General features: G+C 41.7%; 1 protein-coding gene across 2 annotated transcripts in view; it reads left to right on the top strand.

Annotated features, from left to right (window-relative positions):
• LOC110990384 (striatin-3-like) overlaps positions 1 to 16,449 on the top strand; it is a 52,076-nt gene extending 35,627 nt beyond the window's left edge. For both annotated transcript variants that reach the window (XM_087144926.1, XM_087144898.1), the window contains 9 exons: positions 608 to 756; positions 1,059 to 1,234; positions 2,928 to 2,975; positions 3,814 to 3,935; positions 4,940 to 5,107; positions 6,675 to 6,815; positions 7,668 to 7,772; positions 8,203 to 8,289; positions 8,835 to 16,449. In XM_087144926.1, coding sequence (XP_087001052.1) covers positions 608 to 756; positions 1,059 to 1,234; positions 2,928 to 2,975; positions 3,814 to 3,935; positions 4,940 to 5,107; positions 6,675 to 6,815; positions 7,668 to 7,772; positions 8,203 to 8,289; positions 8,835 to 9,004 — 1,166 coding nt within the window. In that variant the 3' untranslated portion in view covers positions 9,005 to 16,449. The remainder of the gene's footprint in view (positions 1 to 607; positions 757 to 1,058; positions 1,235 to 2,927; positions 2,976 to 3,813; positions 3,936 to 4,939; positions 5,108 to 6,674; positions 6,816 to 7,667; positions 7,773 to 8,202; positions 8,290 to 8,834) is intronic.
• Positions 16,450 to 17,221: the final 772 nt, after the last annotated feature.

Here is a 17,221-nt window from a genome sequence, read left to right on the forward strand (position 1 = left end):
ACCAATCAGGTGTTGCATGCACACCTCAAGGTACGAATGTGTGTGTGATCGCAGCTAAGACGTCTCTTTGGATTAACGTCCATGATGGTAAAGTCACCAGGTCCCTAATTTGGCCACCTGTCGTCAAGTCTGATTGGTTTTCATAGTGCATGTAAGTGGCGAAGTAAGGGACATGGCGACTATACTGTCAGGGGCATACTTCAAAGTTGTGCAAAGATATTTAGACTTTGTGACCCACATCTTAGGTCATGCACCTTGGCACCTGCCATTAATGAATGAGAGGGTTTAAATGGGGTTGTATCCAAACATTCAAGTGGGATAGTTGTTTGTGATTATTTCTGTCGTTGAAGTTCCTAAATAACCACTTCATAAAAGAACAAGAAAGGGGAAAGGAAAGATGTCTTCCCATTCAAAAGGAGGAATGTCACTGGATCCGTCCCCTCTCGATCTGTTTGTGACGTAGAAAGCACTGTGCCAGCTGACCTCAGGAATCCAAAGTTGCAAGATATTGGCGCTCTGCTCAGACAGTTAAATTTCAGCATTTGCCTGTCCACAGTGCCAAGTAAAACATGTACCAATCTCTCTATCGCTCTCTCCTTCTATGTAGTGGCAGAGGACATGCCCGGAGGCATGGGGATGGGTGGTCGACGCCCCATGATGGGAATTGGCGATGAGGAATCTATAGAGGCTGCCCTGGGCCTAGGGGAGCTAGCCGGTCTCACCATCTCCAACGAGGCAGACCCTCTAAGCTATGACGTGAGTACAGTGGCCGTGCTGAGCAAGGCCCTCGTGGAGTTGGAAAGCTCTTTTTCTACTGAACTCAAACATACCAATATCTCAATTTTTGAAAATTCCGACTTCCAGCTCATTTTGTGGTGACAGGTCACATATTCTAATGTGGTATTGAATTTTAATATGGGTCTCTGACCCGCCTGTATGTTAAAGTGAATAAAATAAATACCAATAATAATTAATCCAAGAGAGCAGAGACAAAATCTCAACAGAAACCTCCCTAGGGTAATCATGAATGTATACTTTTTGCAATCTCTTCCCTGCAGATAACTGCCAATAAAGAAACCTTTAGGAAAACCTGGAACCCCAAGTACACACTGCGGAGTCACTTTGATGGAGTCAGGACACTAGCGTTTCATCCGGTGGAAACGGTCCTCATCACTGGCTCCGAGGACCACACCCTCAAACTGTGGAATCTCCAGAAGACGGTTCCCGCTAAGAAGTAAGATTTGGCTTGCTGGATGCGTTGGCCTCGACGTGACACTCAAAAGTTTGGAAAGTGGTTTGAAGCGTTTTCCTGAGCTGTTTCATAACAAAGCTGCTTGAGCCATTTCAAGAGATTCAAATAAGCTAGTGATTGCTAGTAAGTCCACAATCTTTGACCTGCACATCCCCCACCTGAATAGGCAAACAGGATCTGACATTATCGCTTATTCTCTTCAATGTAATGCAGTAAAAGGCGTGCCAACTTAGGGACCATTTATGCAGAGGGGCTATGGCAAAATTTACTGCAGTAAAAAACATGAGGGCACTATGGTTTGCTGTGGTACTGTTTACTTGGAGAATAGACAAACTAAGCCAGAAGGTGGGTACACACAGCTGAGGGATTTTTCCAGTGACATTTTGTGCTGAGACTGCCTGTTCTGGCCAATCCCTGGTCTCCTCCTCTGCGACATTAGTGATTGGCTGAGAAACTGTCGGAACGAGAGTGGGTGTACCTTTGTCGTGCTTGTGATTCTTCTCTTGCCTGGAAAGTAATTCTTACAATGATTTGCATACTGAAAGAGTTTCCACTACGTGTGCAAATGTAAAATATTGCTTGGCATTTCACTTTCCTTTACTTTGTGTCTCTGTATGTGAGCCCTAGAATTGAACTACAACTTGTATGACTTGAGTCAGTCACTTCACCCTCTCTTCAAAAGCTCTGCGGTTTCACAATCAGAGTCAGGCACTTCCATGAAACACTGTCTCACAAAAAGGCAGGATTTTCTGAATTTAAGCAGTTTGCCTTTGGCTATGGAAGGCCTTGGCAGTGCCTAATTAACCGTAGTTGAATTTTAAAGCCCATGAAGTCTGGAGCGAAGCCGTTAGTCTTAGTCTGTGTAATTGCCAAGTCATCTCGGTTACTCTGGCTAATGCAGATTATCGACTAATCCACCGAAGCTCTGAACTGACTGTCCCGAAACCTTTCTGGAAGGCTGTGAACTCTCTGCTGTCATTTGCCAGCTGATTGAACGTTGGGGTTCTCTGGGGGCCCGTTGTTGTGGCCTATCTACCTTACGTCATGCTAATTGACTGGGGCAGCCCGCAGACTTCCCGACACCTTGGGAGGTGGAGGAAGGCTTTCATTAGTAGCATAATCCTGCATGGCAGGCAGCCAAAGGGGAGAGAAAACCACACATCCTGCAGATAAGGAGCAGGATTGGGAGGGATACCGGTTGACAGGGAACCAAGGAGGAGTGTCCTGTTTGGGGAAATAAATTGGGAGAAAAAAGTAATACGTTGGTTTCTGGAAAGTTTTGATGGGAGTTTAACTGAGTTGTGTAACTTATGTGTGTTAGTAAGAACCAACAAAAAATGTGAGGTCAATGTACATATTCATGGACATGTTTAGTAATCATCAGTGAATGACATGAAAACGTTGAGCAACTGTCTGGTTTTTGAAAGTTAGAAATCATGTGATGAAATTCTCTTTCCTAATTAGAATTATTGTAAGATTCATGTAAAGAAATGAGCACCTTACATTGATACAGTCTGAAACCGGTTCTGCTCAGAAATATTAACTTGTAAGCACACCGTTGCATTCTTTAAACAGAATAATCAGCTGAAACATCTTTGGCTGAGATCTCTGTTAACATTTAGTCCGATAGTCTTTCCAGTGATAAGCTAACTTTACTGAATTCTTTCTTTGGCAGGGCCGCGTCGTTAGACGTTGAACCGATATACACCTTCCGGGGACACTCGTGAGTACTAAGTCTAATGTATCTCACCTTTCAATCTGGAAGTGGTCAATTTCCTATGACATCATTCAAATCCCGCACTGATGGTAATCGTTAGACCATCAGTATAGTAAGATCTACCATGCTCATATCTGAATCAACAGTCAGTAGCCAATTGGACGGTGAGCACGCTGAATTAGGATTTTGCAATTCGTGCGTATGGGCCCTGATTGATGTAAATATAACACCCATTATGCTTGTGAAAAACAACAGTGTAAAACAAAAGTATTACACACTTTTTAGACTCCTAAAAATCAAAAAGGACTTCATTTGTTTGACTTTGGCATATTTTGACGCTAACCATACATAATCCAACCAAATTTCATGTAATCGAAGTGCATCCAGCAGGATAGGTTTAAACATGAATAAGATTTACATATTTGAATTACTCCCTTGTTACCGTGATTATCTCCCTCATGGGTGATTGGGTCATCTGCTTGCATTCAGACTTGACCCCTAGCCACAGCAGTGTATGGATTTCATTGGTTCTGACTGGTACCCAAAACACAGATGTTGACATTTGGGGGAACAACGCTGCAATAAGGCTGTTTTACTCCACTGTGTACTGTACAGCGGAGTTTGCACAGTTAACTCAGTTGACTATTTCCAATGTGTTCTGGAAGTAAGATGTTTTAAATGCTACTCTATGCAATCTGTCAGTGTTGAACGGAAAATTCATAAAAGCAAATAGAATGAATTGAATTAAACCAGTATCATTTGCCATCTGAATTTAAAAGTTATTTGAAGTTGACGTAAACTTCTGGCTTGTGTAATGTTGTGAACCCTCTCCCTTTTCCTCCAGGGGTCCCGTTCTTAGCCTTGTTATAAGTAGCAATGGGGAGCAGTGCTTCAGTGGTGGTACAGACGCAGCCATCCGCTGTTGGAATATCCCTGGGTCTAACATTGATCCGTATGACTCATACGGTAAGTCGACGTGATCTCTGTCTCAACCGCCGTTGGCTCTTTACTTGTTTTTCTTTTTTCAAAGGTAGTCAAAGATCTAACTCTCCGAGATTCTTCCAAATCTGCCCGAGGCCGGATAGGGATTTAGCAGGTGTATGGATGCAGAGCCAAGCCACTTGCTTTGCGTTGGGTTCGAGTAGGAAGAATGTGCCATTGATCTGCCGCATGACTGAGGATAGAGGAGGATTCAGGAAGATTCTTAGCCAAGCTGCTCGAGGAAGTTGGGTTTAACTATAGCTGAATCTGGCGGCCATGATTTACGATCTCACTGGACATATCCTATGGGCCCCTGCAGTGCCAAAAAGGCACTGTGATAACTATTGCATGCAGCAAGTAATGCGTGGCTGTCATTCTGAATAAACCCCAACTCAGTACTTCCCAACATTAAAGAGGGCCCTTGGGAATATCCCTTGACACTGTCATGAATACACAGAGACACAGAGTACATGAGCCAAAAGTTTGAATTTTGATTTTAAAGACAAAAAATTAAACCAAACTGCCACAAATTTTGACCCTAACTACCCACAAGTCCCTCATACTCCGGCTGCAGATGTCAAGTTTTGGCTGATTAGGTACCCTACATTATGAACTCGTTCAGCCTTCTTGGATTCAGGTTCAAAGGCCTAGGGTGATGGCGTTGGATTTTGTTTGAGTGGGAACACACAGCTAGTTGGTCTGTGGAGTGACTAGCTTGTGGAACTATATGGCTGGACCTGTGGATGATTTTGTCATCTTTGGTTCAACTACTCTACAAGTTAGCCATACACTGCAGAGACCTACCGATATCCATACCAAATGATTCAAGCTTCAACACTGTTGACCCGTTTAACAGTTTCTGTCCAGTCACATGTCAGTATTTACTGTTAATCCCATGAAGATACAGGTGGTGGTTGTTGAACTTGTTAGGTTAAGTACTGCTTCTTCTTGGTTAGGGTTAAGTTTCTTGTTTGATTACTTGTTTACAGATTCAGGTGTGCTGGCAGACACCTACGTTGGACACACCAACACCATCTGGGGCCTGGCGTTTGACGGCACCAAGAACCAACTGGTATCCTGCGCTGCGGATGGCACGGTGCGGTTATGGGCCCCACAGAATAAGTCACCCCTACTCAGCACTTTTAAAACCGAAACCGGTAGGTCTTGCCCTTTGACCTTAACTGACGCATGTCTGAAAAATGTGGGCAAACTGGGTAAATTATTTGTGTGCTTATCGTGATTTGAAAAAAGAGCGTACTCATTTGCTGTTAGATCTGCTGACATAATAGAAAGTAGGTTTGCGGTAGCACCATGGACGTATCTCTTTTGTGAGTATTTGCGGTTCTGAAAAAAACCAGTGGTACTTGACGTTTCGAGCACTGGGAGTTCCCGCCTTCACGCATTATCGGACTAATCCCTGTCTCCAGAATCCTCCACCAGACTACTTAAGCTCCACTCCCAGTCAGTATCCGGCATTCTCCTGATGACAAGCAGAGCATACTGCTCGAAACGTCGAGTACCACTGGTTCTTTTCAGAACCACAAATACTCACACAAGAGATACGTCCATGGTGCTGCCGCAAACCTACTTTCTATTATGCCACTTCACCATGCAAACCTTGAAGACTTATCAAAGATCTGCTGACAGTTCTATTCTACCCACAATTTTATTTGATATAGAAAAGTTGTAGATTTGACAAATGGGAAATTTCAACCAACAACCCTGTAAAATGTTGTATAGCTTTGAACCCCTCTTTTGTTGTTAATTTGAGCTCTGTGGAATTCCTCTCCTGAAGCAAACTATTTTTTGGACTAGCTCTTGTAAGGAATGTACATCAGTCAGGAGTATTCCCATATATGGGCCTAGTGAGCTTTCTTGGTGCCGCCACTGATACAGCAATTGATGTCCAACTTTAATATTAAATGTCTCAAGTTGGTAACGACAAATTTCAAATCGCATCAGTATGAACACATTTTGGAACGTCTAGTTGATGTCTGTAATGGTTTTATTTTTGCACAGCCAATCAAATTTTTGCAAGTGAAAGTTTTCGGCGGTGTTTTCGTTCCACATGCTCCAGCATTTATAACAAGCACACCTGAACATGGAAACACCCACAATCCGTGGTGGTCTGCTAGAACAGGCCCTGTGATTGGTCAAATTACCTGAAGATCGTGACATACTAGCCCATCCAAATATCGAAATCCTCCAGACTCTACATGAACTTGGATAACCTACCCATACCGTGTGTACTTGGTGTTTCCTTGGGGGGAATAAGGGATGAGACACCTCTGGTTTCTTGATGAAACTGAACTACCTTGAATCTACCTTGAATAACCATGCCTTTGTTTTGCATTATTCGAATGGATTCAGTGCTTTGCAGCCAGAAGTCCTTCTCACACTTAAAAGAGGAACCGGGATTGCACGGCTTAGAATGATTCAAACTGAAAGCTTCGTCTGAAAGTTGGCTGGCATTTGGTTAAGTCTGTAGTTGCAAAGGAAGTCTGTGCTTATTTGAACTGGCCAGAGTGAATGAAATACTCTCACACCAACTTGCTTCAACTTCTTTCATGATAAAATTGGACGAAGTGAACAGAAACAGTTGAGGGAGTACCACCATTGCAGTGGTTTGACTTTGGGCCCTGGCCAAGCATTTGACGCATTAGTGACTTGCTATCTCTGTCTCTCCCTGTCTACCCTTTGTTGCTCCCTCCTCCCCCACCCCAGCCTATGGCAACCCCACCTCAGTTGACTTTGTGCGCTGTGACTCCAGCCAGATAACTGTGGGCTACCAGTCGTCGGACACCATCATATTTGATCTGGAGACAGGGACTCCCGTGGTCACGTTGGAGAGCAAAATGCCCTCAGGTAAACTAAAGTCAGAATTTTCTCAGAAGTTTGGTCTGTGGGCCTTGTAGCCTTTTGTGGTTTGTCGGTCCTTGTTATCGTGTGACCTTTCCTTTTCAGTGTAGAACATTCATTGTCAGTCTTTTGAGTCATTGTTACAAACAATTCTAGAAGCAAGCTTCTTTGTTGACCATGTCATGAGAACCCCCAAAGAACTGAGCCTCTCTGCCATGTTTTCGCTGGAGTTTACTTTGCTTAATGTTTACTTTAAAAAAACTTGTAAGGTAATATCAACATCCTACCAGTAGTTCATTGTGTTTGAGTTTGCTTCCCAGACGCTAGTGCATCATTTATGTCGGCTGTATTTATGGACCTTTGAGGGTGGAAGATTTTTGGGGCCAGTTTCGTGAGTTGTATTATAAAATGCTAAGGCTGTGCCCACATGAGAGCAATAAGGGTTTTGACTTTAGTTCCTGCTACTGAGATACTATGCCAACTGTCAGTTGCCCGTCTGTACTTCTGTGGCGAATAGGCTAGGGGCTGCCACCCTTTCTCTTTCACAGAGTTGCTACGTACAGGGATCTTCTGAGCACAGATAATATTTGCTCAGCGAAAGCAGGTTACTAGTCAACATATAAATTATGGATAAAAAATTATGGATAAAAAGTCATATCGTCTTTATTGCCCGAATGAAAAATATTTTTTTCAAAGTGAAGCCATGCCTATAATTATAGCAAAATAGCCTGGCTTCTTTCCATTTCAGATTCCTTGATAAATGAAATGGATTTGGGGAGCATGATCCGAAAGGGCCATCTTGTTAAGGAACCCCATTTAGGCATTTTATCTTTTAAATGTCTGTTGTTGTGTTTTCAGATAATGCATATACACAAATTAACAAAGTGGCCAGTCATCCGACACTTCCTATTACCATCACTGCCCATGAAGACCGGCACATCAGGTTCTTTGATAACAATTCAGGTGAGTGACGCTTTAAGGTTTCATTCCAGTCAAATGAGGACATTGCGAGTTTTAGAAATGAACTCTGTTTGCCGATAGCTTCGGAATAATAGTATATAACAACTGTATTTCTGTAGCAACATGGGAAAAGGTGTTTCTTTTAGAGCAGATTTGAATGACGATACACTGTCTGAGAAGATCGTTCACAGGCAAGGGGCAGCAATAGAAAAAACCTTGTCTCCTGTTTTATCCTTCGTCTGAGATGATGTCCTTACTGCGGTGGCACAACATTCTTATGTACGTGCATGAAGTTGCTCTTCATATTGGCGAGTCTCTCGATCCTGTCGGTGGACGAGGCACCTAATGCTGGCCCACCAGCTTTTCACAAGTGGTGCCGCCACACTGATTGCTTCTAAGTCATTGAAAGAAACATTTTGATTGTTGTTATTAGGTAAAATGGTACATAGTATGGTGGCCCATCTTGATGCCGTGACCAGCTTAGCGGTGGATCCAAACGGATTATACTTGCTTTCGGGAAGTAAGTCCTTGTTTTGGTGTTTTGTTAAGTGCTTGTTTGCGGAGACTGTACAGTCATTTGCAAAAGTTTAGGACCACTCATACAAAATGCAATAACCTGAAGAAAAACTTAAACCAATCAATCATGGCAAAAGATTTCATTCAAATGGGCATATAGCGTTACGCTGGTGTTATGCACCATAAAAACAAGTTAAGTAATCATTCAATGAGACAATGTAATGCAGGCCCAGTGACAGAAATACCAATAAAATTCCAGGTGGTATTAAACTTTTGCAAATGACTGTAGTTTCCCACTGTTAAATCTCCTTTGCCGACCAAGTTTTACAGGTTGTCAAGCAGGAGTAATATTGATGAAGTTTTTTAACTGCTCATGTTGCAAGATGAAGTGCGTATGCCAACATAAGACCAAAGGTTGATCGTCTTTATCTTTTGTTTTCTGTGAACAAATATCTACCCTTATCACAATAATTTTATTCCATTATGTTTGTCTCCAGTGGTTATGTGAGGATATGAAAAATATCACTTATTGCCTGCTGTTTGTTCCAGGTCACGACTGCTCCATTCGGCTGTGGAACCTGGACAGTAAAACATGCGTCCAGGAGATCACCTCACACCGGAAGAAATTTGACGAGTCGATATTCGACGTCGCCTTCCACCCCTCCAAGCCCTACATTGCTAGCGGCGGAGCAGACGCTCTGGCCAAAGTGTTTGTATGATAGGGTTTTGGGGGTTAGTCATCAGGGGATGTGTGTTAAAGCTCTGGGCCTTGGTAAATCAGTTGCTGTGTGAAGTTGTTGCTACTTCTCAAGAAATGAAACATCGTTAAATTGTAGGAAATCTGCAAGGGATGTTGTGTTGTGCTGAGCCACAGTGACCTCATACTTTGTCCAGCATGAGGATACACTGATATTAATAAACATTTCAAAAAGCCAATTCAAACAAAAGATACCACCTGTGAAAAAACCCCAAAAGGTTCAGTGATCAAGAGATTCAATGTAGTGGTGGGTAGCCGTGTCAGTCAGGTAGAATCCAAATATAAAGAATCAGTAGCACTTTGATGACTAACTATTAAAGTAAAATTCTGCCTAAGCTTTTGTAGCTCCAGCTACCTCATCAGATGCAAAAGGTCTGTAACAATCAGACCTTCATGAGGCCTTGAAGGCCTGATCCCTTGCTAAAAGGAAATAATCCACTCAATATAAAGCTGGGGAGCTCACCAAGTAAAAAGACTGGTACAGTGTTAAAGAAAGAGTTTGATGACCTGTTTCAGCCAGTTCTCAGTGTTCAGCCGTGTGTGATCTAAGAGATACACAAGGCTATCAGTGTTGAAAGATTACTGAGAACCACAGCAGTACATGCAGACACTTTCCTGTGAAAGGAAACAAACAAATGGGATGCGAGATGGTGTTCCTCTATGTTCCTCTATTCATGCCTGCGTTTGTTTGCGGCCAAAGGGCACCCCTGGCGTCCAGCAATCTGATTCATCAAGACCCAGTTCGTGGAGGCTCTGCAAGTCCAGGGCTTTCTTCTACTGTATAGGCCCCCTTGAACAAACGGCAAAGGGAGGCAATGTGTGTTATATTAATGACGAGTTAACCAAATTAAAAAAAAAGATATAAACTTGGCGGGGCAGCTTGAGGCTGTGAGTGCTTGTGAGAGGGCCAGTTCCAATTCCAATAGTTACTGAGGTTGGGGGGAGGGGTACAGAACCACAGGGAATTCTAATGGAGACATAGAGTGGTGAAATTCACAACAGGCGCTGGTGTTCACAAGCAGTGTTTCCTACTGGCTTCGCTGTTCTTTGTCAAAAAGTAGTGGCCCACTGTTGCAATGGATAGCATTACAAGGACATTAAATCGCTGCAGCTTATGCTGTTAATTTGGCAAGGTTGTAATTTCAGTCAGGCTTGCTGTCAGATACTGTTGCATGGAATTGGCTCAGGGCTCTGTGGTAGATTAACCCTGAGGCACATGTTCTGGTTAAACCCTTGACTTTGACCTTGCAATTTTCCGGAATACAGCAAAACAAAGTGACCTTCTGATAATGTGCTTCTCGTATAACAACAGTTGTTCTGCTTAAAGCCTGGTTCACACTTCACGCGAAAGCAAATACGAAGCGAATTTCATGACGTCAACAATTAAAGTTCCATTGTGACGTGTGCTGTTTCCCTGCGGACGAATTCGCTTCGCATTCCCTTTTGCCTGAAGTATGAACCGGCCTTAAGTTGGAAATAAAATTGGTACCCTTGCCAAATGCAAGCTTTTGTGCCATTATGAAAACTATATTCATGTATCAAGAAAAAGTAAAAGTGTTCTAGGGTGTACCTCTGTAAGGATTGTTTACACCCCCTCAGGATCATGATAAATGAAAAAAAAAATACACTGAGTTGCCAATACAATAAAATATAAATGAACCCTTGATGGATGGGCAGTGTGATGTAAATACATAGTTCATGTACATAAATTGGTATGTCTTCTGGAAGGAGCTGTGCAGTCCATGTGATCGGACTCATAGCTTTAGTATTCATCGTAGTGACTGTTATAGTAAGTACATATTAACAAAAAAGTACATCCGTGGACGGGGGAGAAATAGAAGGAGAGATACAAGTTGTATCGAGGCCGCCTCTGTGAGCTTCATGTATGCACTGTTGAGGGAACTATTTAGTCTTAACCACTTGCCGCTGGGGTTTCCGGTACCGGACACTTATTCTTTATATGCGTGGCCGGGGTCTCTGATATCGAACAAAGGGAACTGGGCCTTGTAACAAAAGATCATACTCGTAACAAAAGACCAGGCAACTGGGCATTACTAACATTTTTTTCACTCGCAAAAGTGGAGATAATCCAGCCTTGGTTTGAAACAGTATACCACGGTTAGCATGAGCGGATTACCACCAGGGACAAAAGCACTCCACCTCCGCAGCAATGAGCCACACAGCACCGCTGCACGCTAATCTGGCCCCTATTGAAAAGAGGTCAGCAGTGCACTGAGCCCAGTTTGTGAACAAAAGAAAATTATATAACACCACACAATCTGGGCTCTTTTTACAAAGCAGCGGGCCTGGCTGAAATACCCCGGTGTCAATAGATGTTGTCTGTCAGATTAGAGTGGAAACCAGACAGTCCTTCGTGTGGGTGTAAGTTTCCAGTAAATGAAGATATGAATTTTAATAGAATTTTGAAAACCGAGAAAAATGAAAATAATCCCAGCCCAGCATTGCTAACATTCATAAATGCCCCGGCGCAAAGTGGTTAATATTTAGTTAGGGCACTTCCATGGCACTGGTACCTGTGAGATATACATGCAGAGGTGTTATTGTACACCAGTTCAAGCACAACAGCCCTGGTTAAGTTTGATCAGCAACCATTTTTCAACCTGCAGTTGGCTGGCTCGTAACCTATGTATAAAGTGTATCCTAGGTACCACCGGAAAGGGGCCAGTGGGTGACAAATGTCCACTGATGAAACTTAGCCCCTGTATACTTAGGCCATGTCCAAATCAGGCTTCTATAGCTACGGCTAGATGTATTGTCTGCACATCTTGTCATATTTCCAATGGAGCGAAGACCGAGACCTAGCTGTAGACAACAGATTTAGATGCAGCCTTTGGTCCACTAGTCTGGTCCCAAGATTTGACAATTTCCAGATACCTGCATATCCAGGTCTAGGTGCTCAATTCATTTTAGGACAGTTTCCAAATTTTTCAAAAATGGGTGGGACTTTCTTTGTTTTGATGGCTAACTGTGACAGCTACCAGACCTAAAGTTTCTCTCAACTGGTCAGAATCTGTTGGCTTGAAAACCAGACTAGAGGTCAACCCCAGCATTTTGTGAGTTAATGTACAAATGCTGGCACAATTGATCACCATGCTGGGGTTAGGTTTGCAGAGTACACCTTGATCGTTGGCGCAGAAATTGGTGAAAATTGATGACAAGTGCCCTTACATATGATAGTGGCTGCGTTATTGTGTGTTACTCCCGATACTCAAGGATGCAGGAAAATGTTGACTGTGCATTACACTTGGTTCTCATCGTGTAAACAAAAATATTTCCCTTTCTGCCGTCTGGAAATAATTGCATGATGCAAGAGTATACTCCCAGACTGAATGAGAGTATGCTCTCACCAGTGGGCTGTTCTACTGTTTTTGCAATTTGCACTCCAATGGGCCGTTTCTTTGGTTAGACAAATTAGGACAAAGTTGTGGGGGCATTTCTCACTACAGTCGGCATGGCAACCAGTGGGACAAGCATGTATGTACTTGTGTTGAGACAAGTAATACACTCTTTAACGGAGCCATTTTTCTGATATGTCAACCCTTTGAGTCATTTATTGTGCAATGGAGCCTACAGTGACAGTCAAAAGTGTAGACCAAGATTTTTGATGGTGGATTCTGGTTCTCCAATTCTTCAGTCCTTGTTTGTGATTGCTAATTATTGTCATCTAATTTGGATGCCTCTCAAGAATACGAAAGAAAGATATCCGTGGGATAAAAAGGGTAGAGAAATTGTCACTAGTTCTGGTGGAAGACGCTTTGTTTTCCTGCAAATGAGTTTAAGGAAGCATACCCATTTATTCCACAGTTCTACTTGAGTTGCTGTCAGATGTCTTGCTTATGGACACAATCTCTACACTTATCAGGCAGGGGGTGTTTTCGGTTTTTCAGTCTGTACGGCCCCCCCAACTTTGTATCCACCACCAAAAGCCACAACCCGATCTTTTTCCTTCCAATGTGATCTGTCACTTTGAATATGTCCACGTGAATTAATTTACTGAAATCAAAATTCTAAAGAAACTGATTTGTTTCTCACGATTGCTTGAAGCCAGCAAGAGAGGTTTCATAATTATGAACGTGCACTCATTTTAAGTACCATTGTTAAATAATCTTGGATGTAAAGATTCATTCATACAACTTTTTTTTAAATTTTTTTTTTTCAAACCTGACCGTGATGTTTCTAACTTTCACCTTTACTTGCTGTGCTTTACCCTCTCCACCAGTTTAATTTATTGACACAACGTAGTACAGCATTGTATGCGATTAAAGTGAAGCTTTTGTTGTTTTTAATTCAAATGGCCTGTACATTATGCGCTTAGGTTTGGCTGACCACTTGAATGGTACTACATGCTTGCAGCTCGTCAGCTTACAGATACTCAGATTTTTTCTTTATTTTTCATTGCAGATGTAAATTTTTCTTTTGACAAAAATTGTAAATGGTTTTGGATTGAAACCATGTACCAAAGAGTAAGACGCTGACTTTTGATGTGGTATACTGTGCTTTACTTGAGTTGTAGACTGCAGGTGGATCCAGGAAGTAAGGAAGTTGCCTGTCCCCTCCCAAACAAATGGCTGTCCTAGTTTTTTTAATAGTCTTTGCTCAAGACTGAATTTGGATTGTTTTCTCCCATTGCTTACACAGTCTGTTTACTGTAGTTTGAAGGTGGATGGTTGACTCCCCAGGGCAATAGGAAGTTGACAAACTAGTTCCCTAGGTAAGGCTGATGGATCTACATTGTCAACTTCCAGTGCACAGAGAGGAGCTAAAATGGACTACCCAGCTGAAATAAACCATGTTACATTTGGCTTTCCATACTTCAGACCTACTCAGTGGGCCATTGAAATTTCAGGAGTCAAGGAAAGGCAGCATGTCCAAGTGCGCGGATCCTTGCATGTACACCTGGTAAACAGTAAAACCATTGACCGGCATTGTGATAATGATGGACCAGCGATGGTTGGCTCTTTATCGTGCACATGTATGAGGTGTGAGTTGATCTAAAATCCAGTCGAAGAAATTCTGAGCATACCTCAGGCTTGTGATTGTATAATGATAGATGAGGGGCGTAGTGAGGTATGCTCCGGGTTTCAGGGGTTAAGTGTGTCAATTTGGTTTGGCACCGTCTTTAACTGATGTGACTTGTCGCGTGCACTAGTTGAGGGTCTGAGTACGTATTGAAATAACCAAATTCAGTCTAGGCCAAGACCAAGTCATCAACATTGTTTTCAAAATGTAGCATTGTGTTTTTGTCATAGGGACCCCGGTACCCCTAATGACATTGGTGAAGTACCGTCAGTGCAAACTGGTAAATACACACCCGGTGGGTGTCCTTCCTTACATCATCGTTGCATTGGTTTGTGTTATTCGATTTGACCGCAGCGTCTCTTATTTTCGTAGTGCTGGTGTTTGAATGATTTATTTGTCAATATCAGAACCAGGCTAGCTGCCTTAGAGTTGAACCCTGTAGTACTTTGACTAGCAGAAACAGCAAACATTTACCCTTAGGGTGGTTGTGTACAAACCCGGGGAATATGGGAGTTATAGTATGGAGGTACTTATAGGACCGTTGTTAAGAGTGTTGTTTAAATATCTATATGTTTGGCATTTCACTGTAAAAATATCAACATTGTATATTACATGATACGTATCAAGTTCACATCATTTACTAATAAAATACTAATACTATGGGGAAGCCATATTTTTCAGACATAGTGTAGAATGGGATTTGTAGATTGGAGAACAAATTCCAAACTACGAGGAACAGAACTGTTGATACATTTTAAAGTTATACCTTATGTAAACTTTAAAAAATGAACTTGTGTATTGTGTGCAGGTAAATTTCCTTATCTGGCCAGAAAGTTTTTGTATTTTCTATAATTTCCATGGTATTTGGAATGTGTATTAATTTAATGTCACACTGGATAATGTAAAGATGTATCATTACACCTTGGTTGTACGGATACATACGAGTTTTGTGTTAGATTTTTTCATCTAAGGTGAGGTCTTTGTCAGTTTGAAAAAGTCATTTTACCTGGGTTGATTCCTAGGGTTCCCTGGGATTCATTATGAAATTGAAAAAGGAATAGTAGGCCAGCAGATGACGTGTGCGAAGATTAATGCATTTTACATTCATAAATGTTGCTGTACTTCTGGCATTTTGGCAGAATTTTTGTGAAGTGGGGAGAAGAAGTATCAGAGTTGTTGGAGTTCATCAATTTCATGAGTTGATCGCTAGGTTATACCCCGTATTATAAAACGCACATACGAACTATAGCCCCTACTGTCCCATTTCCATCAAGATCAACACCTGGGTCCGCACCATTTTGAAATAGCACTGGAGAACCAGTTACAAGTGCTGTACAGTTTGGCTTGATGTCGGAAAGAATGTTCCCTTGTTGTTGCGAAATGATTCTTGATGTTCCTGGATTAACTCTCAGTAAAACAATAGAAGACAGAACCCAAACTGAGTGACTTGAAAATTAGTGTTTTATTGTACAGTGGACATTTAACAAACACATTGATGGATAACAGTCTGCTCTCAAAAGAGTTAGTTCCTGAAAAAGATGTAGCCTTTTATTTTTGCAAGTTTAAAACTTCTCAGTTCAAACTAATTCCAACATCTGTATCTGTAATGATATGGAATTAGTACATGTATTTGCCATATACAGTCATTACCGCGGGGGCACATTTAGATGAGTCAGGTAAACACACAGTTGATATGAGAATGTTGTGACGTGATTTAAAGGTATGATCTAGTCTTTTAATGGGAATGGATTGCAGAAGCACATGCACTTGTGGCAGTTCTTTCCTTTGGACCTGCTCTCCTTCAAAAATGTTTGTTTTTAATTATTTCTTCAACCACAACACGGCAGTAACCAACAAATTTAAGGATTATGTTGCATTTTGTTACAAGATTACCTTCATTTGTCTACGTGAAAGGAACATTACCTTTTTTTGAAAGGGGGGGAATTGTGAAATTGATTTCTAAGCAAACATGGGGTGACGCGTTGTGGAAATAAAATGACTGCATATTGGATTGTATAAATAGCTAACCAATATGAAGTGGTTCGATAAGTTTCTTTACACCCATAGAAAATGTTGGCACCCAAATAATGATTTTTCCATATTTAAACTGTTTTATGGGTTTATTGTCCAATTCAAGTTTCCATCGTTCTGTATAAACCGGTAAAAGTGTGTTCTGTACTATCACCGTACAAAGTCGCCCAGGATTTTTTTGTTTGGTTTTTTGTTTTTGTATCTGTTGGTAGATAGAAATTCAATTGAATACTTCAGTGCTGTACGGAAACAAAATGTTGCATTTACTGCAGACATTTTTGTTCTGGTTGTTTCTCATATGAGGTACAAAAATAATACAGTTGTTTTGAATTTGTACATCTTGTCTCTTGATGCAAGTTTCCATTTTGTGGGTTTTATCCGTCTTATTGAATCCGTTCATGTTTTCTGATGCTGTGGAATTACCTGGTATTTACTACTGTTAGGTTAACCGAAAAATAGTGTCTGCCAAATACTCCCCCCCCTTTTTCCCAAAGGAAGTCTTTAATAATAAGCCTAACTGCATAATGTTTGCTCACCAAATCATTACTAACTGAAAATGACCGAAAATTACTCCCAGAACTTTGAGACACACTCCGTACACCTCAGTTCCAAAGTTCCATTTGTTTGAAACGCTATGGGGATCTGAATGTTACGAAATTCCATATCTGCCGTCGCCCGCCATCCGTCGCCCCGAACAAAGTCGTCCTCCCGAACAAAGATATTGACAAATTGAAGAGCCACCAACATGGGGCTGGATAGCTCAGTTGGTAGAGCACCGGTACGGTAATCCGGAGGCCACAAACCCAGCTCCCAGTCAATTTCTTTGTTCATCGTAACAATTATTTAAATTTTGTCAGACGAATTTCGCTGCAGCGAGAAACAAATAAAACACACATGCACCTCTCCTTGCTACGCCTCTGTCGATTACAGTAATGTGACATATTTTTCAATGATTTTCATCGATGAATCAGTTTACGGCACTTTATTTTAAATCGGTGGTTATTGTGTTAAATGTTAGATACATGTACAATTTATAATGAAGTGTTTTTCGGTAGTGGAGAAGAAAAATGCTTAGTATGCTATCAGCTGCTGCTTGATTTGTCCATTA

This window comes from Acanthaster planci, linkage group LG01 (assembly GCF_054643075.1).
Source record: "Acanthaster planci isolate LZ-2023a linkage group LG01, COTS_SCS, whole genome shotgun sequence".
In the NCBI taxonomy this organism is placed as follows: domain Eukaryota; kingdom Metazoa; phylum Echinodermata; class Asteroidea; order Valvatida; family Acanthasteridae; genus Acanthaster; species Acanthaster planci.